Raw genomic sequence first — 27,408 nt, forward strand, 5'->3', positions numbered from 1 at the left:
CACGTTAGTCGACCGTTGGTTCTCCCCCCAGTGTGTCTTGCGACCTGTGGCTTTGTGAAGTAGATGTCATCTATTTTGACCTTGGGTATACCTCCAACAAAACCAAAAAAATCCTCTTTGTCTTGCTATAAAGTTTCTGCTGAGGAGATTAGGATAATCTCTTTACACAGTATTTAACTTCTTAAACATTCATATGGCCGGACTCTGAATGCTAATCCAAAAAATTCTAATCCTTATCCCTGAGGCTAATAGAGATAAGTCCATAAATTGATTGGATTCAGCAAACTGATCTCCGTATTTACATTAGGCTGGATAATTTGTAATAAAAATATCAGATGGCTGAGTAAATATTGGTCACGTGTTAATGTTAACAACATTGTCGGAGCAATGTCGAAAGTGTGATCTTGGCAAACTAAAATAGCAGCAGAGTTGTCTCCCTCTGCATCTCATACAAGGGAAAAGAGAGAATCAGGAGATAGGGAAGTAATGCAGGAAGGTGGAGCTGAGGCAGATGAGCTGTGATCTTACTGAGTGGAAGAACACTTGAAAGTAATGTATCATTTGAAAGACTTTCTGGCATCACCTTTGTTACTTGTTCACAACATGGGAGGGTCATGATGCGCTATCAATTAGGCAAAAGACTACTTGTGTGCCAATACAACTGTAGGCTTTTATTCATAACAGAATCAGGAGCACATCCCAACAGGTAACCGACCCGAACTGAACAAGGGGGAGGAGACAGCCACCTTTATACTAGGTGATAAGGGGAGGAGCCAAGCCAGCACTCCAGGCATGACAAACACACAACGGTGGTCCAGGCAGGACAAAGGCACAACTGAAGTCCACCACAGGTCACTAGCTGTAGATTCCCCCCTGGTGCAGTCAGTAGAACAAGCCTTCTTTCAGAACTGACATCAACTTGATAGACTGAATACCCGACTCCTGCTGCTGTTTGTTATGTTCTTCATTAACGTATAGAGGGCCGTACATCAACTCGCGAGGAGCCTTGTTGATCAGGAGTGCATGGTGATGAGTTTTGCATGCACTGTGCATGATTTTCAATCCACTGTCACTTATTGCTGATGGAACAAGTGTTTAAAAAGTGGCTTTGTCATTGGAAAATGTCCCACGTTGCTCTACCGATGCATTACCTAACAAAAAAGACGTCAGACCCCATGCATTTACCCCCGTAGTCCCCCTGACACTAAGGGACAATTTAGCATGGCCAATTAATCTTAACTCGCACGTCTTTCGGACTGTGGGAGGAAACCGGAGCACCCGGAGCAAACCCACGCGGACATAGGGAGAATGTGCAAACTCCACGCAGACAGTGACCCAAGCTGGGAATCGAACCCGGGTCTTTGGCGCTGTGAGGCAGCAGTGCTAACCACCGTGCCACCCATTCTGGGAGCCAAAGGTGGTTACAGTGTGAGGACTAACCAAAGGCTTGGTCAAAGATGTCAACTTTTAAGAAAGGTTTTGAAAGAGGTGGAGAGGGCCTGGGTTTTATTCTCTACGGTGTGCATTGTTAAGGTGCTATTGTTCAGCTCCACTCTAACTATTTGCTGCCTATTTTCTTTGCATGCTTTTAATAAGATAATAACCTGGGTAGGCAGCATCAGTACAAGGACCACGTCAGCTCAGAAAGAAGGCGTGTTCTACTGACTGCAATCTACGACTAGTGACCCTCCCGTTCTGTGAACAGATTGAGTGGCACGGTGACACAGTGGTGACACTGCTGCCTCACAGCACCAAGGACCCGGGTTCGATTCCCGGCTTGGGTCACTGTCTGTGCGGAGATTGCACATTCTCCCCGTGTCTGCGTGGGTTTCCTCCGGCTGCTCTGGTTTCCTCCCACAGTCTGAAAGAACGTGTGAGTTAGGTTAATTGGCTATGCTAAATTGCCCCTTAGTGTCAGGGGGACTATGAGGGTAAATGCATGGGGTTATGGGGATAGGGCCTGGGTGGGATTGTGGTCGGTGCAGGCTCGATGGGCCGAATGGCCTCCTTCTGCACTGTAGGATTTTATGAAGTGACAAAGATGATGCCAGAACATCTTCCAAATGGTATGTTACAGAAATAGCACGACTGAGCTTTATCACCTCCAGTGAGTGTGACTGCAATAGTGGTGTGTGTCGTATATAAAATTAGCGTAGAGGCGAAAGGTCTTTAGTTTAGAAAGGCGTCATGTGTTGGCACAGGCTTGGTGGGCCGAAGGGCCTGTTCCTGTCTGTTCTGTTCTTTGTTCTATGACTGCCCATTTCTGTATGTTCTGATTTGAAATAACACAATGCAATGGTGGGGAGGGGAAATTGGATTTGGATCAAATTGATGGAAGCGCTGATCTCTCGACAGGAAACTTAACAAGAAAAGCTCATGGAATTTACCTTCTTATTGCAGATCTGGGATACAGCCGGACAGGAGAGGTTTCGCAGTGTGACTCACGCTTATTATCGAGATGCCCACGGTAAGGGTTAACCGCCACTTGCGAATATGTTTCGTTGTGTGTTTGATTGCAAGTATCATATAGAATGTGCGGGAACATAGGACGGGATTAACCGGCCGCACTCACCTCAAGGCCGGAAAATCCTGCCCGAGGTCAACGGACCTTTGCATGGGCCATGTCCCGCCCGCTACGATTCCCATGGTGGGCGGGACGGGAAAATTCCACTCATGGAATTTACAGCATCGCAGTAGGCCATTCGGCCCAAAGGTCCAGGCCTCATCCCACTGCCCTTTCTTCGTTTCCTTTATTCTTTATGGGATGTGGGCATTGCTGGCATTAATTGTCCATCCCTAATTACCCTTGAACTGAGTGGCTTGTTTGGGCATTTCAGAGGGGGTTAAGAGTCAACCACATTGCTGTGGGTCTGGAGTTACATGGAGGCCAGACCAGGTAAGGATGGCAGATTTCCTTCCCTAAAGGATGTAAGTGAATCAAATGGGTTTTTATGACAATCGACAGTGGTTTTATAGTCATCATTAGACTTTTAATTCCGAATTTATATTGATTTCAAATTTCACCATCTGCTGTGGTGGGATTCGAACCCGGGTCCCCAGAACAATAGCCTGGGGCTCTGGATTGCTAGTCCAGTGACGACAATACCATTAGACCACTGCCGACCCCTAATCCACATCTCATCCTATCATGTGTTAATCTAGCTTCCCCTAAAATGTATCTATTCATCTCGACTCAGAATGGCCAACTCTTGTGCAGTAGAATAAGGGACACTTCACAATGAGTGGGGCTGTGTCAGATGTCATAAAAGTGGGGGAGTGGTAAGTGGGGGCACGGTGATCATAACTCCCACCGGTGGGAGCATGTTTCAGCATTAATCCCACTCTCGCTTGACGTGTGCTAGCCAGGCCGGAGTAGGTGCTGGCTTTATTCTGAACATTCCTCACTACCAAATTATTTCAATCAAATCTCAAAAGTGTGTCGCAAATTGATCACCTCGGCAGCAAAACAGTTAGAGGCAAGTTTTAGAATGGAGTGCTGCTGACACAGAGAGGTGAGGAGTAAGAGGTGGAAGTTCGGGTGTGGTGTTGGTAGCAAACTCCCACTTCCAACCTCCCACTCCCCTAGTGTAATAGGTCTGTGGAGGCAGAAGTCCCTTCGCCAAAATCCCTTTCTTTACAAACTCCAGCAGTACACAGAGTGCTAGCAGTTAGCAGTCTATCTCCAGGGGTGTCAGAGGAACTGACACTCCCAGTTAAATACAAGTAAAAGACTCCCTGATTGGCCCCCAATTGGATCCTTAATCAGGGAACTCTTTTTTTTCCCCAACCAAATAAACAAAATCAAATTAACTCAGGGACAACTCAAAAGGGGCAGCTCCCTAAAAGGAGAGGAACTGCCTGAAACGAAAAACAAAGCGGAAAGGAAACTTAAAACATCAAATTAAAATGTGATTCAAGGGGTCAATAATGCACCCCCATCCCTGCGGTGCCCAGCGGGCACGGAAGGCATCAATTGTGCCCCCGGACACCGCATGCTCCCTCTCCAGGGATACCCGGCCGTGAATTTAGCTGCGGTTGAGGGGCGGACAGTTAAGTTGGACAATCCCCTCGATCGCCCGCTGCCTGGACCTGGAGAAGGCACGCCTTGCCAGGCCCAGGAGCAGGTCCACGAGGAGGTCCTCCTCCCTCCCTGCCTCCCTCCGCACCAGGTGCCCACAGATCAGGAGCATGGGACTGAAGTGCAAACAAAACATCAACAAAAGGTTTTTGAGGAAACTGAAAAGGTTGTGCAGCCTATAACATAGAACATAGACTCCACAAGGATCCTTAATCAGGAAGTTCAATGGCCTGATTGAAGTCATCACACCTAGCATGCTTTATTTCCATATTAATGATTGGCTCTTAAACCAAGGAGGCCTTGAATGTTAATGTTCCAGAATGCCATGTGGTGAAGGATAGAACTGGAGCCAATCTTAACACCTATTTAGAAGCATTTATTTACAGAGATACACATTACAAACACGCACCTCCTAACCAAGCTTCACCTTTAGGCCACCATTCTCCATTGCCATGTTAACATTGAATTGGCCTGTTACACATTTAAATACAATTCATAGAATACCTACTGTGCAGAAGGAGGCCATTCGGCCCATTGAATCTGCACTGGTTCTCCAACAGATAATCTCACTCAGGCCCATACCCCACCCTATCCCCGCAACTCCACTAATCGCCCCTAACGTACAACTCTTTGGACACCAAGGGGCAATTTAGCATAGCTGAAATTGAACCCGGGTCCCTGGCGCTGTGAGGCAGCAGTGCTCTCCACTGTGCCACCGTGCTGCCCAAATTCTCTCTTCCACCTCCTTCCGTCGGGAAAAAGATACAAAAGTCTGAGATCACGTACCAACCGACTCAAGAACTCTTTCTTCCCTGCTGCCGTCAGACTTTTGAATGGACCTACCTTATATTAAGCCGACTTTTCTCTACACTGGGTCACTGTCTGTGCAGAGTCTGCACATTCTCCCCATGTCTGCGTGGGTTTCCTTTGGGTGCTCCGGTTTCCTCCCATGGTCCAAAGATGTGTTGGTTAGGTGGATTGGTCATACTAAATTCTCCCCCAGTGTACCTGAACAGGCGCCGGAGTGTGGTGACGAAAGGGATTTTCACAGTAACCTCATTGCAGTGTTAATGTAAACCAGCTTGTGACATTAATAAATTAAAAAAAGTAAGGGATCTATAGGGCAGGCCACACACATACCCCACTGCCTGCCAATAGGATTTAACAGCCTAATAGCCCTTAACTTGTAAAGAGAAGATAGCAAGTCTGCAGAAAGAATATAGGCAGGTTAAATGAGTGGGCAAAAAGTTGGTAGGCGAAGTATAATGTGGATAAATGTGAACTTGTCTGCTTCGGCAGGAAGAATCGAAAAGCAGTATACTACTTAATGGAGATAGATTGCAGAATGTGGTGGTACAGAGGGATCTAGGTGTCCTGCTGCATGAATCACATAACATTAGTATGCAGATATAGCAGGTGATTAGGATAGCAAATAGAACATTGGCATTTATTGAAAGGGAAATGGAGTCTACAAGAAGGGAAGTCGTACTACAGCTGTACAGGGCCTTGGTGAGACCACATCTGGAATACTGTGTACAGTTTTGGTCTCCTTATTTAAAAAGAAAATACATAATTGCATTGGGAACAGTTCAGAGAAGGTTCACTGGACTCATTCCTGGGTTGAGGGGCTTATCTTATGAAGACACGTTGAACAGGTTGGGCCTATACTCTGGGTTCAGAAGAATGGGAGGTGATCTTATTGAAACATGCAGGATCCTTGCCAGCGATGTCCACATCCCATGAATGAATAAAGAAAATAAATTCTGAGGGGACTTGATAGGGTTGATATAACTCCTCAGAGGCCAGTGTCCCTTAACCAGATTCCCTTTATTTACAAACTCTATTCCCCTCCTAGAGTGCTTTCAGATACAAAGTCAGAATCTAGAGCACCAGCAGACCTGACACTCCTCATTATATACTCAGGTGAGACTCCCTGATTGGGCAGGCAATTATGGCTTCAACCAAGGAGCTCATACTCCAAGAAGCCAACCTCATGAGCCTCACTGAAGTCATTACAAAGGTAGATGCCTGGAGAATCTTTCCTCTTGTGGGGAGACTAAAATTAGGGGACATAGTTAGAAAATAAGAGATCTCCCTTTTAAGACAGAGATGATTATAAGCATTTTCTCTCAAAGGGTCATTAATGTGTGGAATTCTCTTAAGTTTTAGTTTATTTTATTAGTGTCACAAGTAGGCTTACATTAACACTGCAATGAAGTTACTGTGAAAACCTCCTAGCCCCACACTCTGGCGCCTGTTCGGGTACACTGAGGGAGTATTTTATCATGGCCAATGCACCCTAACCAGCACGTCTTGCGGACTGTGGAAGGAAACTGGAGCACCCGGAGGAAACCCACACAGACACGGGGAGAACATGAAGACTCCGCACAGAGAGTGACCCAAGCCGGGAATTGAACCTGGGTCCCTGGCGCTGTGAGGCAGCAGTGCTAACCACTGTGCCCCTGTGTCCCAGAAAATAGTGGAGGCTGGGTCTTTAAATTAATTCAAAGCAGAGTTGGAGTTTTGTTCAGCAAAGGAATCAAGGGTGAGACAAAAAGGTGGATCAGAGACCAGAACCAGATCAGCCATGATTTTATTGAATGATGAAGCTGGCTCGAATGACCTACACCAGCTCCCATGTTTTTTTGTTAAGCAACAAAATGCCACAAACTGCCAGCCGTGTTTGCTGATTCAGTCCCTATCAATTGCTAATACTTACCAAGTACCCAGTGCACAATACCTCACACACATGTGGGTGGCATGGTGGCACAGTGGTTAGCACTGCTGCCTCATAGCACCAGGGACCTGGGTTCGATTCCCGGCTTGGGTCACTGTCTATGCAGAGTCTACACGTTCTCCCTGTGTCTGCATAGGTTTCCTCCGGGTGCTCTGGTTTCCTCCCAGAATCCAAAAGAAGTGCTGGTTAGGTGCATTGGCTGTGCTAAAGTTCCCCCTCAATGTACCCGAACAGGCATTGGAGTGTGGCGACTAGGGGATTGTTATTTATTGAAGTGTTAATGTAAGCCTACTTGTGACACTAATAAATAAACAAAACTAAGCAAGTGTGAATCCACCAGAGAGATGAGACAGCTAACCCGAAAAGGCAGCTCCTGTGAAAGTGCAGCACTTCCTCAGTTTTATCCTGGGAGATCAGCTGAGGATTTATGGTTACAACGGAATCACAACAATTATGAAGCACAATGTGTCCCATCATACTCAGAAAAAACCATGTAGTCAGGATGTCCCTTGTACACAGTCCTGCCATTCCTGGGATGGCAGGTCTGTCATTTGAGGAGAGACTAAGTCGGTTAGGATTATATTCACTGGAGTTTAGAAGAGTGAGAGGGGATCTCATAGAAACTTATAAAATTCTAATAGGGTAGATTCAGAAAGAATGTCCCCGATGGTGGGGGGAGTCCAGAACTAGGGGTTATAGCTTGAGGATAAGGGATAAATCTTTTAGAACTGATGTGAGGAGAAATTCCTTCACCCAGAGGGTGGTGAATGTCGACCACAGAAAGTAGTTGAAGCCAAAAGTAGTTGAAGTGGGCGGCACGATGGCACAGTGGTTAGCACTGCTGCCTCACAGCGCCAGGGACCCAGGTTCAATTCCAGCCTCGGTCACTGTCTGCGCAAATGTGCACTTTCTCCCCGTGTCTGCGTGGGTTTCCTCCGGGTGCTCCGGTTTCCTTCCACTGTCCAAAGATATGCAAGTTAGGTTGATTGGTCATGGTAAATTGTCTCTTAGTGTCAGGGGGATTAGCAAGGTAAATACGTGGGGTTACGGGAATAGATCCTGGGTAGGATTGCGGTCGGTACAGACTCGATGGGCCGAATGGCCTCCTGCTGTACTGTAGGGATTCTATGATGATGAGAACATTGTACGATTTCAAGAAGAAATTAGATATAGCTCTTAGGGCCAAAGAGATCAAGGGATATGGGGGGGAGGAAGGGGCAGTCAGGATATTGAATTCGATGATCAGCCATGATCAAAATGAATGGCAGAGCAAGCTCGAAGGGCCGAATGGCCTCCTCCTGCTTCTAGTTTTATGTTTCAACAGCATAGGCGACTTGATAGAAAACATCTCTGCCCTGGCTGGTCCAGTCCCTCAGAGAGCAATGACTGTCTCCTAGTATTTCCCTCGCAAACTCAACGCCGAGTAAGAGGTCAGTAAACAATGCTGGAAACCAAAATCAATAAACCTCAATAAAATTCATCAGTCTGTCCTGTCAAAAGAGATTTATTTCATGAAACTACCTGTCTCATATTTATTGACAACAGATATTTTCACTTGTTGTTTTTTTCAAAGTGGAGACATGAAAAGAATGGTTTTATTGTCCTCTATATTGACACACACAACCACTGAAGTAGAGAAATGTTTTTCTGGAACTCTTGGCAGAATGTTTCCTTTATTTCTCTCCATCTTTATTCTTTTGTTTCTGTTTGTCTCTCAGTCTCTGCTCGCTTTCTCCTGTTTATTTCCCATTCTTTTTCCTCTCTCTTCATCCCTGTTGCCTTAAATTTGTTTCTCTCTCATTCTCACCTTCTGTATCACTCTCTCCCTGTCTATCTTACCATCTGTTTCTCGCGCCCTTCCTGTCTCTCTTTCTATGACCGGAATTTTACCGGCCCACCCGCCACGGGAATTGGAGCGGGCAAGTGGCGGACCATGGGAGGTCCGTTGACCTTGGACGGGATTTTATGGTTTTGGGACAAGCGAGGTTGTAAAGATCCCGCCCTGTATGTTCCACTCTCTTTTACTCACTCTCCCTCTCTTTCTCTCTCTCCCTCCCCTCAGACCCCTAGTCAGGCCCTCTCTCCCTCATACCCCCACTCAGCTCCCTTCCCTCTCAGACCCCCACTTATGTCTCAACCTTGCCCCTTGCCTCAGATGTGGTGATCTTCAGGTTAAAATCACCACAGTCGGCTCTCCCCTTGAAGGGGGAGAACAGCCTATGGTTATCTGGGACTCTGGCTTCTTTACCTTTTACTCATGCCCACCTTCGAGCCACTTGCCTTGGCAGTGCCAATAGGCATGATGCATTATTTCAGTGGTGGGGAGAGAGGATGTCCCTCTTTGCTGTGGGTTGGTGGTGCTCCCCTGGACCCTCGGGGTCCAGAATACCAGGTCCACCCTGGTCATTGCCAGCATCAAAGTCTGCCTGGTGCATTTCCTGCTGGAGAGGCGGGTGAATGGGGTGGGGGGCAGTGAGTGGGCCGTCAAGCCTGCTAACTGTATTACAATTGTATTACAATGAGCTGGTTTGCATAATAATTGGGGTTGCCTCCTGCAATGGGCTGGAACCCAATTGGGGACGGCGGGGTGGGTCGGGTGAATCCTGATTGCCGTGACGCCCAGCGGGAATCCTGATTTTTTACCAACGCCCCAATCGGAGGGGCATCAGGAATCTGACGAGGGGGGAGAATTTGGCCCAGGGTTTACTGGCCTCCGAGAAAACAGCGTGACTTTAATGCCTTATCAAAATGGAGCCATCCACAGATTGGAAGGTGCTTCCCTTACACTTCGTTGAAGTGAAGCTGGGGAAAGTGGGGGCAGGGACTAGAGGGAAGAAGGTGGAAGAGAGAAGCCGGAAATTTACCACCTCGCCCGCCCCAGAATCGGGGCGGCCAAGGCCCACAGAACGGCATTCTCCATCGGCCTCGGGCGGGATCTGACAAGCCTCGGGTGGGCGAGGCGGTACAGTTCTGCCAAATATGTCTAGACCCCACGCACCGCAGACATTCTCTCTTCCACCTTCTTGCGTCAGGAAAAAGATACAAAAATCTGAGGACACGTGCCAACCAACTCGAGAACAGCTTCTTCCCTGCTGCCGTCAGACTTTTGAATGGACCTACCTTACATTAAGTTGATCTTTCTGTACACCCCCTAGCTATGACTGTAACACTACATTCTGCACTCTCTCCTTTCCTTCTCTATGAACGGTATGCTCGGTCTGTATAGTGCGTAAGAAACAATACTTTTCACTCTATATTAATACATCTGACAATCAATCAAATCAAATCAAATAGATTGGACCAAGTTCCAACAGAATCGTGACCTCCACTGATTGGTTACTGTGCATTTTCCCGTTTGCCATTGGAGCGGCGCTGAGGCAGCTGCGGGAAAGCCAGACCATAACATTCGAAGGGAATGTTTTGGAAATAAAAGCTTCCTCATGTATGGTCAGAAGTCTCACAACACCAGGTTAAAGTCCAACAGGTTTATTTGCAGGGCCATGGACGACACGGTGGCACAGTGGTTAGCACTGCTGCTTCACAGCACCAGGGACCCGGGTTCAATTCCGGCCTCGAGTCACCGTCTGTGTGGAGTTTGCACATTCTCCCCGTGTCTGGGTGGGTTTCCTCCGGGTGCTCCGGTTTCCTCCCACAGTCCAAAGGTGTGGGTTAGGTTGATTGGCCATGATAAATTGACCCCAATGTCACGGAAATTAGCAGGGTAAATGTGTGAAGTTGCGGGAATAGGGCTTGGCTGGGATTGTGATCGGTACAGACTCGATGGGCCGAATGGCCTCCTTCTGCACTGTAGGGATTCTATGATTCTATGATTTGGAGTCACCAGCTTTCAGAGCGCTGCTCCTTCATCAGGTGAGTGGCCACTGATGAAGGAGCTCCGAAAGCTCGTGCTACCAAATAAACCTGTTGGATTTTAACCTGGTGTTGTGAGACTTCTTACCGTGCCCACCCCAGTCCAACGCCAGCACCTCCATATCATCCTTCATGTATATGAGAGATGCATTGTTTGAAAATATGGCTTTTTGCCAGAAGGATAGTTCTGGCTGGGAAGGTGTGTAACAAAGGATGGTTTCGGTCTGCATTCATTTGAGTGCTTTTGATAAATGGAGTTGTGTTCCTCCAGTTTGGTGTTATTTACTCCATCCTTCAAGCCTTATTGATTACATGCTCTGTCTTTTGGTAGTCTTTCTTTTGAAGGTTTGGGTCTAAGCAATTAAAAACAATCACTCATGATGCATAAATCCTATTGTTCAATGTTGTCAAGACAACAATGTACTGATCTTAGTTTGAAGGCGGACCTTGCAATGGTGTTTAAATTACTGATCTCTCACATATCATGCAATGCCGAAGCCTTCAGAGTTTGTATCTGCTGAGTGGGTTTTCCAGGGAACGAACAGTTCCAATTGAATCCAGACTTTCTTCATGTCTTGGGCCCTGATATTAACTTTTATATTAGAATCATAGAATCCCTACAGTGCAGAAGGAGGCCATTCAACCCATCGAGTCTGCACCGACCACAATCCCACCCAGGTCCTATCCCCATAACCCTACTTATTTACCCGAATAACCCCCTGACACTAAGGGGCAATTTAGCATGGCCAATCAATCTAACCAGCATGTCTTTTGGACTGTGGAAGGAAACTGGAGCACCCGGAGGAAACCCACGCAGACACGGGGAGAATGTACCACTCCACACAGATAGTCACCCAAGCCGGGAATCGAACCCGGGTCCCTGGCGCTGTGAGGCAGTAGTGCCAACCACTGTGCCACCATGCCACCAATTGATCTGTTCAATAGCAACAGCAATAATTTATATTTATATAGTGCCTTTAACATAATAAAATATCACAAGGCACATTGTGAAACAAAATTTAACATGAGGAGAGGTGACTGAAAGTTTGGTTGAAGAGGTGCCACTGATGATGACTCGTGTTTCACCGCGACGGAGACTGCCCACCATCATCAGTGGGGTTTCCCATTGAATGCACCCCTCTCTGCCACAAAACCAATGGTGGGGGTACGCTGTCAGCTGGACTGGAAGATCCCACCAGTGTGAAAGGCCGGAATGTTCCACCCATTGTCTTTGTCATCCGATGATGGAACATAAGAATGTAGGAACTAGGAGCAGGAGTAGGCCATCTGGCCCTTAGAGCCTGCTCTGCCATTCAATAAGATCATGGCTGATCTTTTTGTGGACTCCACTTACCCGCCCGCTCACCATAACCCTTAATTCCTTTACTGTTCAAAAATGTATCTATCCTTGCCTTAAAAACATTCAATGAGGTAGCCTCAATTGCTTCACTGGGCAGGGAATTCCACAGATTCACAACCCGTTGTGTGAAGAAGTTCCTCCTCAACTCAGTCGTAAATCTGCTTCCCCTTATTTTGAGGCCATGCCCCCTAGTTCTAGTTTCACCCGCCAGTGGAAACAACCTCCCTGCTTCTATCTTATCTATTCCCTTCGTTATCTTACATGTTTCTATAAGATCTCCCCTCATTCTTCTGAATTCCAATGAGTATAGTCCCAGTCTACTCAGTCCCTCCTCATAAGCCAACCCTCTCAACTCACTCAAAGTGGTAATCGAATTCATTCAGTGTCACTTTGAGTCATCGTAAGGATCCCACTCTGGATCAGGTTTGGAATGGTCTCTTTCTGCATTGCAACAATTCTGTGATTTTCATTCGCCATTTGCCTGTTGCAGTTAAATCTCTCTTGGACTCATTGCTTGGTTTGGAGCACTTCAGTGCATGTATACGTATTGCATTTCTGGAGACGATGGTGACCATTCTGTGGATTTTCAAGGAGTCAACTCGATACAGGCTTCTGAAGATCAGCTGAGTGACTGGTCTCTTGTTCGCATGATGTATTGAGCCTTGAGCAGCTTATTCAGGGCAGATTGTTTCTCCTTCCATTCTCACACCAGTTTCTCACTAACAGCCAATTCCCTTGCCACAGCAGTTATTTGATGAGTTAGCAAACGTTATGGTTTAAGCTTCAAACCAGTTTTATTCTCCATTCCATTTCAGTTTGTCGGTCTCCAGGTGTGGTGTTCTGTGCGGGCATGTCTTAAATTCCCGCACATCTTCCTGGCAATAAGTTGTACCTAAAATGTTGCCTAAAAGGCCTGTATCGCCTGCTTGATCCCATACGCCGTGTTATAAGGTGATTAAAACGTGTTTCTGAGGTGTAAAATTGAAGCCGTCTCCAAATACAAGTGTAACGACTTTAATCAGGCAATTGAGGTGGGCATGTGAGAATATGAACTCCCTGATTAAGGGCCAAATTGATGGGCCAATCAGGGAGCCTCTTGCTTTGTACTAAAAAAGGAGTGCCAGTTCCTCTGGGACACCTCGTGTAGACTGTTAACTGAAAGTACTCTGTATGCTGTTGTCAGACTTATAAATAAAGGGATTTTGGTGAAGGGACTTCTGTCTCCGAGGACCTATTACAGCAAGTGAAGCATTTCTTAATGGAAAAGGGGGTTGGGTGGGGCAGCTTATACTCCAGTATTGGTCTAAACCTGAATTTTGGTGCCTTAACTGCTGGGTTGTCATATACATCACCTCTGGTAGGTTTTTTGGAGAATTTAGTGAGGGGGAGAGAGAGGCTGAGAGATTCTGGGGGGGAATTCTAGAGCCTAAGAACTTGTGGGCTCAGCCACCAATGATGGAGTGATTAAAATTAAAGCTCAGATTTGGAGGGGCGCAGAGACCTCGTGACAGCTGGAGAAGATCACAGTTTTCTCAGAATCATAGAATCCATACAGTGCAGAAGCAGGGCATTCCGCCGATCGGGTCCGCACTGACTCTGCAACAGAGCATCCCACCCAAACCCGATCCCCGTAACTCCACATATTTACCCCGTTAATCCCCTAACCAGCACATCTTTGGACAATAGGAGGCAATTTAGCATGGCCAATCAACCTAACCTGCACATCTTTGGACAATAGGAGGCAATTTAGCATGGCCAATCAACCTAACCTGCACACCTTTGGACGCTCGGGAGAAATTCACCATGGCCAATCAACCTAACCTGCACATCTTTGGACACCAGGGGGAAATTTAATATGGCCAATCAACCTAACCTGCACATCTTTGGATACCAGGGGGAAATTTAATATGGCCAATCAACCTAAGCTGCACATCTTTGGACACCAGGGGGAAATTTAATATGGCCAATCAACCTAACCTGCACATCTTTGGACACTAGGAGGAAATTTAATATGGCCGATCCACCTAACCTGCACATCTTTGGACACCAGGGGGAAATTTAGCATGGCCAATCCACCTAACCTGCACTTTTTTGGGGCTGTGGGAGGGAACCAGAGCACCTGGAGGAAACCCACGCAGACACTGGGAGAACAGGCAGACTCCACACAGACAGTGACCCAAGACTGGAATTGAACCCGGGTCCCTGGCGCTGTGAGGCAGCAGCGCTAACCACTGTGCCACCGTGTTGCATTCAGTTTTTTATTACCTGCAATGCCTGTGACTGAGCAACTATCTCTTCATTCTTGCTTTTGTAGCTCCGTCACTTTCAGAGACAGTCGGTGAGCATTCCTGGTGGTGCGTTTAAAAGGATACATTGGTGTGAAGCAATTGTGTAAAGCAGGTGTTGAGGCCTGCAGTGATCGCAGCACGGACAACTGAGCCTCCTTCCTTTAGCTCCACTTTGTTCCAGCATCAGTCTGGCAGTGTTTTCAATTTAATATTCTCATCCTCGTGTTTAACTCCCAGTGCAGCCTCCACTTTCCCCGCAGTCCCTGACTTTCTCCACCCTCCGAGATATCTGTGCTCCTACAATCCTTAGCTAATCCTGGATTTCCAATGCTCCACTGTCGGTGGCTGTACCTTCAGCTGCCTGACTCCTGGAATTCTCACCCTAAACCTCTCCCTCTCTCTACCTCCCTCCTGTCCTAAAATGCTCCTTTAAATCTACCTCTTTGACCCAAGCTTTTGGCCACCTGCCCTGATATCTCCTCACATGTTTAATATTTGGTGTAATAGTACAACTGTGGATTGCTTCAGAATGTTTTGCTGTATTAAGGACTCTTTATAAAAAGGACCTAGCACTGTTTTAAACAGTTATTTTAGACAATAAATATGGAACCAACTAATTTAACATTTGGCCAAATGCTTGCACAGATGAACTGCAGACCGTGCCTCGGCTGCACTGGTGTGCCGTCAGCGTGTCATATACATGAGAAATGTTCGCCACATACACAAAAATAAAACCTAAAACTTCCATTGAACATCCATTGGGTGGCACGGTGGCACAGTGGTCAGCATTGCTGCCTCACAGCGGCAGAGATCTGGGTTCGATTCCCGGCTTGGGTCACTGTCTGTGCAGAGTCTGCACCTTCTCCCCGTGTCTGCGTGGGTTTCCTCCGGGTGCTCCAGTTTCCTCCCAGAGTCCAAAGTTGTGCGGGTTAGGTTGACTGGCCATGCTAAATTAACCCCAGTGTCAGGGGGATTAGCAGGGTAAATATGTGGGGTGACGGGAATAGGGCCTAGATTGGATTGTGGTCAGTGCAGACTCGATAGGCCGAATGGCCTCCTTCTGCACTGTCGGGATTCTAGGAAAATCCATGCTATACAATGGAAATGCTTAGGATTCAGTTTACGTATCGAGAATCTCAGCCATGGCTTGGTGGGTTGCACACCTGCCTCAGTAGATTAGAGTCATAGAGCTTCACAGCACAGAAAGAGGCTCTTCGGCCCATCGTGTTAGTGCCGGCCATCAAGCACCCACCCCTCTGCTCTAGTCCCATTTTCCAGCACTTGGTCCGTAGCCTTGTATGCTGTGGCATTTCAAGTGCTCATCTCAATGCTTCTTCAATGTTGTGAGGGTCCCTGCCTCTACCAGCCTTTCAGACAGTGAGCTCCAGATTGCCATGGGTGATACGTTGGCACAGTGGTTAGCACTGCTGCCTCACAGCGCCAAGGACCCAGGTCTGATATCTGCTTGGGTCACTGTCTGTGTGGAGTCTGCTTGTTCTCCCCGTGTCTGCGTGAGTTTCCTCCGGGTGCTCCGGTTTCCTCCCCCAATCCGATAGACGTGCTGGTTAGGTGCATTGGCCATGCTAAATTCTCCCTCAGTGTACCCGAACAGGCGCCAGAGTGTGGCGACTAGGGAATTTTCACAGTATCTTCAATACGGTGTTAACATAAGCCTACTTGTGACACTAATAAATAAACTTTGAATCCTTTGCGTGAAAATGTTTTTCCTCAAATCCCCTGTAAATCTCCTGCCCCTTCCGTTAAATGTAAATTAAATGTCCCCTCTTAATGTAAGCCGACTTAGAATCATAGAATCTCTACAGTGCAGAAGAAGACTATTTGTCCCATTGAGCCTGCACCGACCACAATTCCACCCAGTCCTTATCCCCGTAACCCGATGTATTTAGCCTGGTAATCCCCCTGACACTAAGCATGGCCAATCCACCTAACCCGCACATCTTTAGAGTGTAGGAGGAAACCAGAGGAAACCCACGCAGAGACAAGGAGAACGTGCAAACTCCACACACCCACGGCAGGAATTGAACTCAGGACTCTGGCGCTGTGAGGCAGCAGTGCTAACCACTGTGCCACTGTGCCGCCCCTAATAAATAAACTTAAACTTAAATGTCCCCTGCTTATTGACCCCCCTACTCTAATAGTTTCGTCCGATCTATCCTATCTATGTCCCTCATAATTCCGTACACCACAATCTGCCCCGCCCACCCAGCCTTCCTTGCTCTATGGAAAACAATCCCAGCCTAACCAAGCTCTCTTCAGAGTGGGATCGAGACCCACTCCAGATACTGAAGCTGACACTCGGAGTGCAGTCCTGAGGTTGCAAAGGGAGCTTTCTAAGTGGCATTGCTCATTGTTGGAGGATGTGATACTGCCTCACAGTTAGAGGCTGACTCACCCTTGTATGCAGGCTATCATTAACTCATACGATGGGTGTTGCAGACACGGCACGGTGGCACCGTGGTTAGCACTGCTGCCTCACAGCGCAAGGGATCCGGGTTCGATTCCCGGCTTGGGGCTGTGGGGAGTTTGCACGTTTTCCCCGTGTCTGCGTGGGTTCCCTCCGGGTGCTCCGGTTTCCTTCCACAGTCCGAAGGGTGTGTGGGTTAGATGGATTGGCCATGCTAAGTTGCCCCTTAGTGTCAGGGGGCTAGCTAGGTTAAATGCATGGGGTTATGGGGATAGGGTCTGGGTGCGATTGTGGTAGGTGCAGATTTGATGGGCTGAATGGCCTCCTTCTGCACTGTAGGATTCTATAAAGGGAAAGTACATGTGGCTATTTCAAATCTGGGAGTATCATTTCTTGCCTCTCTCTCTCTGCAGTTTCTCTCTCTCTCTGCTTTGTAGTGAGGTTGTTACTAACAATCCCAGCTTTAAGCAGTTAAGGAGTTGCAGGCTGGCACATCATTGTTCAACGACGCCAGTGTTAATTTGCATTGGCAACATTTTTTCTCCCCCAAACACATTAGGGATCTGTCAATCAGCCAGGTGACTATTTGCTGCAGTTACGCAGAGTGCACACCTAAAGCAAACATCTACAGTGTTAGATATCATCAAATATAGGGTGGGATCTAACTCATAATCAGAATAAAATGAATAGTATTTGAATCATAGAATCCCTACAGTGCAGGAGGAGGCCATTCGGCCCATCGAGTCTGCACCGACCACGGTAGCACAGTGGTTAGCACTGCTGCTTCACAGCTCCAGGGTCCCGGGTTCGATTCCCGGCTCGGGTCACTGTCTGTGTGGAGTTTGCACATTCTCCTCGTGTCTGCGTGGGTTTCCTCCGGGTGCTCCGGTTTCCTCCCACAATCCAAAGATGTGCAGGTTAGGTTGATTGGCCAGGTTAAAAAAATTGCCCCTTAGAGTCCTGGGATGCGTAGGTTAGAGGGATTAGCGGGTAAAATATGTGGGGGTAGGGCCTGGGTGGGGTTGTGGTCGGTGCAGACTCGATGGGCCGAATGGCCTCCTTCTGCACTGTAGGGTTTCTATGGTTTCTACAATCCCACCCAGGAATCCCGTGCAGAGGAGATTTACAAGGTTGTTGCCTGGATTGAGTGGCATGCCTTATTAGGATAGGCTGAGGGAGCTCGGTCTTTTCTCCTTGGAGAGACGTAGGATGAGAGGAGACCTAATAGAGGTATATAAGATGTTGAGAGGCATAGATCAGGTGGACTCTCAGAGGCTTTTTCCCAGGGTGGAAATGGCTGCTACGAGAGGACACAGGTTTAAGTTGCTGGGGGGTAGGTACAGGGGAGATGTTAGGGGGAAGTTTTTCACACAGAGGGTGGTGGGCGAGTGGAATCGGCTGCCGTCAGTGGTGGTGGAGGCAAACTCAATAGGGTCTTTTAAGAGACTCCTGGATGAGTACATGGGACTTTTAATAGGATGGAGGGTTATAGGTAGGCCTAAAAGGTAGGGATATGTTTGGCACAACTTGTGGGGCCGAAGGGCCTGTTTTGTGCTGTAGTTTTTCTATGTTTCTTCTATGTTTCTAACCCCATGCATTTAACCTAGCTAATCCCCCTGACACATAGGGGCAATTTAGCATGGCCGATCCACCTAACCCGCACACCTTTGGAGTGTGGGAGGAAACCGGAGCACCCGGCGGAAACCCACACTGACACGGGAAGAATGTGCAAACTCCGCACAGACAGTGACCCAAGCCGGGAATCGAACCTGGGTCCCTGGCGTTGTGAGGCAGCAGTGCTAACCACTGTGCCACCGTGCCTCCCCCTAATGCCTTTGTAATACACTTAATTGAATAAAAGCAACGAGAGGTAATATTCCTTTAAAAATAATCTTTCCCCGAAACATTTCATTAATAAATAACCTGTTGTGTGTGGAAGTGTAGCAGTTATAAATCGCAGGAGTGATGTATGTGTCACACTCAATTAAAAATCTCATTAGTATCCCCGGTTGACGCGCAACACCTTATTAACTGACTGCGGCTACACGCCTTTTTTTTCACGCTTCCTCGGAGAGCTTTGAAGTGTACTTCATGTCATATTTACATGATTATATAAAACAGTTCAAGTACGATTGCACAACACCAATTTGTAGCCTTTCCATCGAATACCCTCAGTGCGCGTCGCTCCGTGGGAGCACATGCGCTCGGAGCGACAGACAGTGGAAGCACTTTGCCAGCGCAGATGGGAAAAGATTTAAGCTGCAAGTCCCCGAATACCCAGAAGGTCTCAACAACAGAAGTGGCAGCTGCATTGTCATTGACGGAGTTTGTAAACACATGCTCGGAAGCGATGGCAACATTTTTGCACGCCACCCACCTTCTGGAGGGCAGTTAGATCCCTACAGTGAAGGAGGAGGCCATTCGACCCATCGAGCCTGCACTGACAACAATCCCACCCAGGTCCAATCCCCGTAACCCCATATATTTACCCTGCTAATCCCCCTGATACTAAAGGCGGAATTTTCCCGTCCCGCCTGCCATGGGAGAGGGGACAGACTGTGCAAAGGTCCGTTGACCTTGGGTGGGATTTTCTGGTTTTGGGGCAGTGAGCGCGGCCGCAAAATCCCACTCTAAGGGGCAATTTAGCACGGCCAATCAACCTAACCTGCACATCTGTGGACTGTGGGAGGAAACCGGAGCACCCGGAGGAAACCCACGCAGACATGGGGAGAATGTGCAAACTCCACACAGACAGTTACTGGAGGCTGGAATTGAACCCGGGTCACTGACGCTGTGAGGCAGCAGTGCCAACCACTGTGCCACCGTGCGGTAGGGATGGGCAATAAATGCTGACCTTTGACACTGACTGTCCGCATCCCCTGAACGAATGGGAAGAAGTGAAAGGCTCTGGCCGGGGTTTTCTGCTGTAATGGTGGGCGGGAGGGGAAACATGGTGAAAAAGTCAGTTTGCCATCGGCATAAAAACAGGTTGCCATTGTCAGCCTCCGCCAAACAATGGCGGCACGCTTTTCCCACCGCGCCATGTCAGGAACACCTTGTGAGGATGTTAGAATGTCATGAATGCTCATCATCAAACCCGGAATCATCATTATCATCATCATCATCAGACACTGCACACACACACACGCACGCACGCACATATACACACACACGCACATATACACGCACGCACGCACACACGCACGCACACACGCACATATACACATGCGCACACACACGCACACACACATGCACATATATACGCACACACACGCACGCACACATGCACATATACATACGCACGCACACACACACGCACGCATGCACACACACACACACATGCACATATATACGCACACACGTGCACATATACAGACATGCACGCACACACACGCACACACACAAGCACACATGCACATGCACACATACACACGCACATATACACACATGCACACACACACACATGCATGCACACACACACATGCACACACACACATGCACACACACGCATGCACACACACGCATGCACACACACGCACGCACACACACACACACACACACACACACATACACACACTGGATCAAAAGGCCACACCGGCATCTAATTAGACCAGTGTGATTCTCAACTGCACCTGGCGACCTGCTCTTCACTCGTGACTTTGAGATTTGATCACCTACCTCACAACCTGCAGGGCTTGCATCACTTTGGACAGGGAAGAGGAGGGGATGTCTGTCCACTGCCACTCGTGCCCACTCCAGTGCGCAGGGTGTGGTCATTACCTCACTTACCTTGCTCTGGGGAGGGAGGGGGGGGGTGCTTCTGGCATGGCACTTGGCCGCAGATGGTCACAGCCTGTGGGTTGGGAACACATTGTCTAGGGATGGGCACTGAATGGTTTCATGTTCCCTACCTGTGACAGTACAGTGGGCCTAAGATGGGGAGGGGTAAGATCCACATGGGGCACAGGCACATCCACCTCAGACAACTCAGTGGGTAACAGGGGGATATCAGCCACAATGGGATCAAGGATTGCAGGGGCAGGACTGAGAGTCACAGGAGAAGGGGGGAAACCTGAACGTTACACTACTCCAGGGCAATGGGAGGGATTTCCACAGTCGCACAGGGAGGGTTGAAGCTGGTCTAGTGATAAAATCTGAGGACCACCATCTTGGAATCTCAACCAATGGCGAGGCAGAACGTGAAACTCAGAAGAAGCAGTCCTGGGGAGGGCCGCTCGACCTTCTGGAGGAATGGATCACAGCACCGGGGAACCAATTAAAGGTGCACCCATCTTGAATCTCTGTTACCACATGAGGAGGAATGAGACACAGTGTTATGGTGGGAAAGTGTGTACGCTGATTGGCCAGATGTATGCTCGTACAGTCGACAATGCGCAACACCACCTCTGAGTCTGGGCTTATGGGTTGCAAACCCGCACAGATGACAGTAGTGAGCTCAAGGAAAGATTACCCTTCTCCATGTGCCTCTACATGTCTCCTTCTACACTACACCTTCACCAGTCCACAATGCAAATCAGCCGGGGGATTACATGAGCCTCCATCTTACGCAGCCAGGAATGAACACCACTTGAAGCTGCAGTGCATATCGATGAGATGCCTGTCACATTTTACACTGATGTCAGGAATGAACTGAGAAGGAACACACGTTGTGATGAAATGGCAGCGCCAGGGACCCAGGTTCGATTCCCGGCTTGGGTCGCTATCTGTGTCGAATTTGCACATTCTCCCCGTGTCTGCGTGGGTTTCCTCTGGGTGCTCCGGTTTCCTCACATAGCCCAAAGGCGTGCACGTTGGGTAGATTGGCCATGTTAAATTGATCCTTGGTGTCAGGGGGACTAGCTAGAGTAAATGCATGGGGTTATGGAGATAGGACTTGGATGGGATGAGCCGAATGGCCTCCTTCTGCACTGTAGGGATTCTATGATTCTATGATAACATCAGCTAGAGATGCATGATGCGAAATCTGTGATAAGTGTGAGGAAGAACATGATGTCCAGTTGAGCACAGTCCAGCTCAGCGTATAGAGGAGGGAAGCTCAGGAGATGTGGAATGGCCGCAATTCTATCTGTGTTGTTGGAAATGATCTACATCTGGTGAGCACCCCTGCCACTGTTGTGCTGCTAATATTTCATTCTCTTCCAAACCCTAACACTCCATCCTGGTGCATCCACAGTGGAGGTGTAGGCAGCCTGCTGACTGCCACACCCTGCTGTTGTGATGACATTGGCGGGTGTCCTCCTCAGAGGGCCGAGATTAGATATCCCCGGCCTGCTTTGGGTCTCCTGCTGTGCTGTACGACCTCCTTCTGCACTATAGGGATTCTATGATTCTGTGCCCGTCTTTGAAATACTGCAGTGGCATATTTTTCATTCTTCTTGTCAAGACAGATAGGAACCTTGGTTTAAAATCTCAGTGAAAGGCAATGGCTGGAATTTTACCATCCCGCCCGCCATGGGAATCAGAGCAGGTGAGGTTCAGAGCCTGGAAAGGTCTGTTGACCTCGGCTGGGATTTTACAGTTTCGGGGCGAGCACGGCCGGAAAATCCTGCCCAGTGGGCGGAATTTTACGAGAACGATTCAAAGTGTCCAGCTAGTGTGAAAATGGGAGCGTTCCTGATCCATTTCACACCCAATCTTATGTACTTAGCCATTGAAAAAAATGGTCTCGACCGTTTCTAGCTGGTACAGGCAGTGGGCTGGGCTTAATTCGCCAGCCAGCCTGCAGAGGGAGCTATTGCGCATGCGCAGACCTCTGATTCTGCACATCAGGACGACTGAGCTCACTGAACAGATGCAAATTACGATTATAATAAATTTGAATAACTTATTCAGCCTCTTGCCCATTTCCAGCGAGGGGCTGACCGCGCTGGAAATCCGGCTCTCGGAACATCGCGAGAGGTGAGAAATCGGGCGTGATCCTAATTTCTCGGCTCTCGTGCAATTTTATTGGCTTACTCCGCCCATTGATGGGTGAGGCAAGTCAATAAAATCCCGGCCATCTCTGACTGTACAAAATATCACACCAGAGTCTTTTGGGGAAGGAAATGTGCTGTGGGATCAATTGGGTGGTTGTTTCAAGGTCAAACACAATGGGCTGAATGGCCTCCTGTGTGATTCTACGTGCCCAGTAATCTACATACATTGGTGAGTGCACTGTCCCTGTAGATGCTACTGAAGATTAGATTGAACAGACAGCACACAACAACGTACAAGATGCTCAGAGTAAGGAAACCTGGCTTCATAGCTCCATTAGTGGATTGTACCTGGCACTGGTTTATTGTTGCCAACTCTCCAGGATTGCCCGGGAGTAATCGCGAATTCAAGATTAATCTCCTCTTATCAACAACTTGGCAAAAATATATAGGGGAATTAACAAAAGCAACTGGTGTTCTTTTCATTGTTTTATTTGATTGGTGAGGGATTGGGTTTTTTGACTGACAGCCGACTGTCATCCAATTGAAGAGTCTGTTCATTGCCCAGGTGGCATGCAAAGGCGGGGCACAGGGAGGATGGGCATATAGGGTGACCAGTAAGAATGTGGAGGTCTCATGTGATGAGGCTTCTGTGGAAGCTTCCAATCTGGGTTGGCGATCCTCCCGGGGTGATGTAAGCGCTAAACAGAATCACAGAATTGTTACGGCACACAAGGAGGCCATTTGGCCCATCGTGTCTGCACCAGTTCCCCGAATGAGCAACTCACTGAGTACCAATCCCCTGCCTCATCCCCGTAACCCTGCACATTCTTCATTTTCAGATAACAGTCCAATTCCATTTTGAATGCTTCAATTGAAGTGACCACCACCACAGTCTCAGGCAGTGCATTCCAAACCTTAAGCACCCGCTGCATAAAAACATTTCTCCACTAGATTTGATTTGATTTGGTTTATTATTGTCACATGTACTGGGATACAGTGAAAAATATTGGACAAAGCATACCGTTCATCGAGTACATAGGGGAGAAGGAAAGGAGAGGAATGTAGTGTTACAGTCATAGCTAGGGTGTAGAGAAATATCAGCTTACTATCTGACAGGACCATTCAAAAGTCTTACAGCAGCAAGGAAGAAGCTGTTCTTGAGTCAGTTGGTATGTGTTTTCAGACTTTTGTGTGGTTTTCCCAACGGAAGAAGGTGGAAGAGAGAATGTCCGGGGTGCGTGCAGTCTTTGATTATGCTGGCTGCTTTCCCGAGGCAGTGGAAAGTGTCGACAGAGTCAATGGATGGGAGGCTGGTTCGAGTGATGGACTGGGCTGCGTTCACAACCCTTTGTAGGTTCTTGCGGTCTTGGGCAGAGCAGGAGCCATACCAAGCTGTGATACATCCGGAAAGGATGCTTTCTATGGTGCATCTGTAAAAATTGGTAAGAGTCAAAACAGACATGCTGAATTCCCTTAACCTCCTGAGAAAGTATCACTCTTGCTTCTTTTACTAATTACTCTGAAGGAGAGGCAGCTTGGGTTCACTTGGCCAGATGTGTTTTGCAATCTTGAGCAGAAACAGCTGGAATTGCAAGTCCCACGCAGCATGAAGATTTTCACCTCATTTTGGTTTTCAACTATTTAAGTTTAAATCGGCTCTCTGATTGTCGAGGGGGATCGGAGTGGTTGCAGGGTGAATTTACTGCTCCCGCTGAGATTCAGCCTTCATTATTTAGCAGCTATTTATGGAACTCAGTGACATTTAGTGCCTGAGGTCACTGGGAACTATCTTCATCTTCTATCATTTTGTCATTTATTTAGCTGTCTGCCTTGTTAACAATCCCCCATAAAGTGTACAGATGGTTGACTTGCCACATGCAGATATAGCAAGCCTAACATCCTAATGCATTCTCAAGATCCCGGTGCTTCTGCACTCTTTAAGGGTGACTGGAGATGCCACAGTTTGGCCTCTGTCTAAACCAGGATAAACGGCGCTTATGACACTGACTTGTCTTGGCAAACATTTGAAGCCACACAGTTAAAATCGCTGGCTTGAATTAAACTCTTCACTAGTTTTCAAAAATTAGAAGGTTAATGTGTAGGGCTGAGACTGTTTTGTTTCATATTTTAATAAGTTACTATGTTAATTTAGCTGAGCGCATGAAATAATGTCCAATATAATAGTGATGGAGAAATTGTTTGTAATTTTGACTGTGAGTGATAATGGATAAACCATTGACCAGAAACTCAACTGGACTCACCACATAAATACAAGGCTACAAGAGCAGATCAGAGGCTAGGAATACTGCAGCGAGTAAGTCACCTCCTGACTCCCCAAAGCCTGTCCACCATCTACAAGGCACAAGTCAGGAGTGTGATGGAATACTCTCCATTTACCTGGATGGGTGCAGCTCCAACACTCAAGATGCTTGACACCATCCAAGGCAAAGTAGCCCGCTTGATTGGCACCACATCCACAACCATCCACCCCCTCAACACCGATGCTCAGTAGCAGCAGTGTGTACTATCTACACGGTGCACTGCAATTCACCAAAGATCCTTAGACAGCACCTTCCAAAAACTCATGACCAATTCCATCTAGAAGCACAAAGGCAGCAGATACATGGGAACACCACCAACTGCAAGTTCCCCTCCAAGCCACTCAACGTCCTGACTTGGAAATATATTGCTGTTCCTTCACAGTCACTGGGTCAAAATCCTGGAATTCTCTCCCTAACAGCATTGTGGTCAACCCACAGCGCGTGGACGGCAGCGATTCAAGAAGGCAGCTCACCACCACCTTCTCAAGGGATGGGCAATAAATGCTGGCCAACCAGTGACACCCATGTCCCACGAATGAATTAAAAAAACTACCTCTTACACTCACGAGTTTAATTTGCATCGAATTCACCCAAAGTCTTTCCTCACAACGGAGGTGATGGGGCTGCAGATATCCCTGGGAAGACTAGTGACATCCAGGGATCTGAGGATAGTGGCGCAAAACGGCAAATGGTTACATGAACAGCCATCATCTGTCTGAATGGTGAAGCAGGCACAATGGGCCGAAAGACTGCTTCTCTTATTTCTGATGTCCCTCAGTCTACTCTTGGAATAAGCAAGACATGATGTGATTAGATCAAGACCGATGGGCAATGGCAAAAAAACTTGCGGATAGTGGGAGCAAGGAGCAACTGCTGGAATGCAGTTCCATCAAGCGGAAAGTCCTGGGAAAGATTGAATAACAGCAGCAAATGGCACGATAGGCTTTGTTTTGAGTGCAAGAGAGCTCTTACACTGATCTGGAGATAAGCTGATTGTGACTCTAACTTCAAACAGTCTATCACAGTCGCTTCCTGCCTTTTCAGAACTTACTTTCCTCAGAATAAAAGCACACAGTTCTGGAAATACCGTTCAGGCAACATTTATGGAGAGAGGCAGAGCAAACGGGCGGGATTTTCCAGCCGCGCTGACCCCAAGGCTGGAAAATCCCGCTCGAGGTCAGTGGATCTTTGCATGGTCCGCCCCCGCCCGCGACAATTCCTGTGGCGACCAGAACAGGAAAATTCCACCCAATATTTCAAGTCAATGAACAGGACGAGTTTTCCTCATCCTTGGCATTGGGGTGTCCACAGATATCTAGACTTCTCTAACTCCATTACAATATTCTGTATTACCCCTTTCCATACCAGAACCTTTGATATTGCCAACATGCACTGAATTCCTGTTTTAGAAACCATTTTAGTTACAGTTTACATCTAGATGAACACCCAATACATAACCCGAAAGTGCCCTGGTTTCCAATAATTGATTTGATTTACTATTGTCAATTGTATTAGTATACGGTGTAAAGTATTGTTTCTTGCGCGCTCTACAGAAGCTTCAGTTTATTTATTAGTCACAAGTAGGCTTACATTAACACTGCAATGAAGTTACTGTGAAAATCCCCTAGCTGCCACACTCCGGCCCCTGTTCAGGGACACTGAGGGAGAATTTAGCATGGCCAACGCACCTCACCAGCACGTCTTTCAGACTGTGGGAGGAAACCAGAGCGCCCGGAGGAACCCCCCGCAGACACGGGGAGAACGTGCAGACTCCACACAGAGAGTGACCCAAGCCAGGAATCGAGCCCAGGCCAGAGTGGAAGGCTTGTGGCACAGTGGGTAGCATCCTTACCTCTGGACCAGAAACTCTGGGTTCGAGTCCCACTTCAGGAGTTGATGGCCATGAAAGGTGTGTTCATAATATGGCCAAACAGATTGAGTGTCGCCTTGGAAATCTTCCCAATCCGCCCAATGACAGCAATTGAGTTTTCTCGTCAGCCACATAGAATCCCTACAGTGCAGAAGGAGGCCATTCGGCCCATTGAGTCTGCACTGACTCTCCCACAGAGTACCTTACCCAAGCTCTATCCCTGTAACCCCACATATTTACCCCACTAATCCCCCAACTCAAGACCATAAGATATATAAGCAAAATTAGGCTATTCGGCCCATCGAATTTGCTCTGCCATTCAATCATGGCTGATATATTTCTCAACCCTGTTCTCCTGCCTTTTCTCCATAATCTTTGACCCCCTTACCAATCAAGAACCTATCTATCTCTGTCTTAAATACACCTACACATCTTGCGACGCTGAGGGGCAATTTAACATGGCCAATCCACCTAACCCGCACATCTTTGGACCGTGAGAGGAAACCGGAGTACCCCAAGGAAA

At 47.8% G+C, this 27,408-nt stretch overlaps 1 protein-coding gene across 1 annotated transcript in view; it reads left to right on the forward strand.

Annotated features, from left to right (window-relative positions):
- rab26 (RAB26, member RAS oncogene family) overlaps positions 1 to 27,408 on the forward strand; it is a 425,728-nt gene that overhangs the window by 246,724 nt on the left and 151,596 nt on the right. The window contains exon 4 of the mRNA XM_078240702.1: positions 2,401 to 2,467. Within this exon, the coding sequence (XP_078096828.1) occupies positions 2,401 to 2,467 (67 nt within the window). The remainder of the gene's footprint in view (positions 1 to 2,400; positions 2,468 to 27,408) is intronic.

This window comes from Mustelus asterias, chromosome 23 (assembly GCF_964213995.1).
Source record: "Mustelus asterias chromosome 23, sMusAst1.hap1.1, whole genome shotgun sequence".
Classification (NCBI taxonomy): domain Eukaryota; kingdom Metazoa; phylum Chordata; class Chondrichthyes; order Carcharhiniformes; family Triakidae; genus Mustelus; species Mustelus asterias.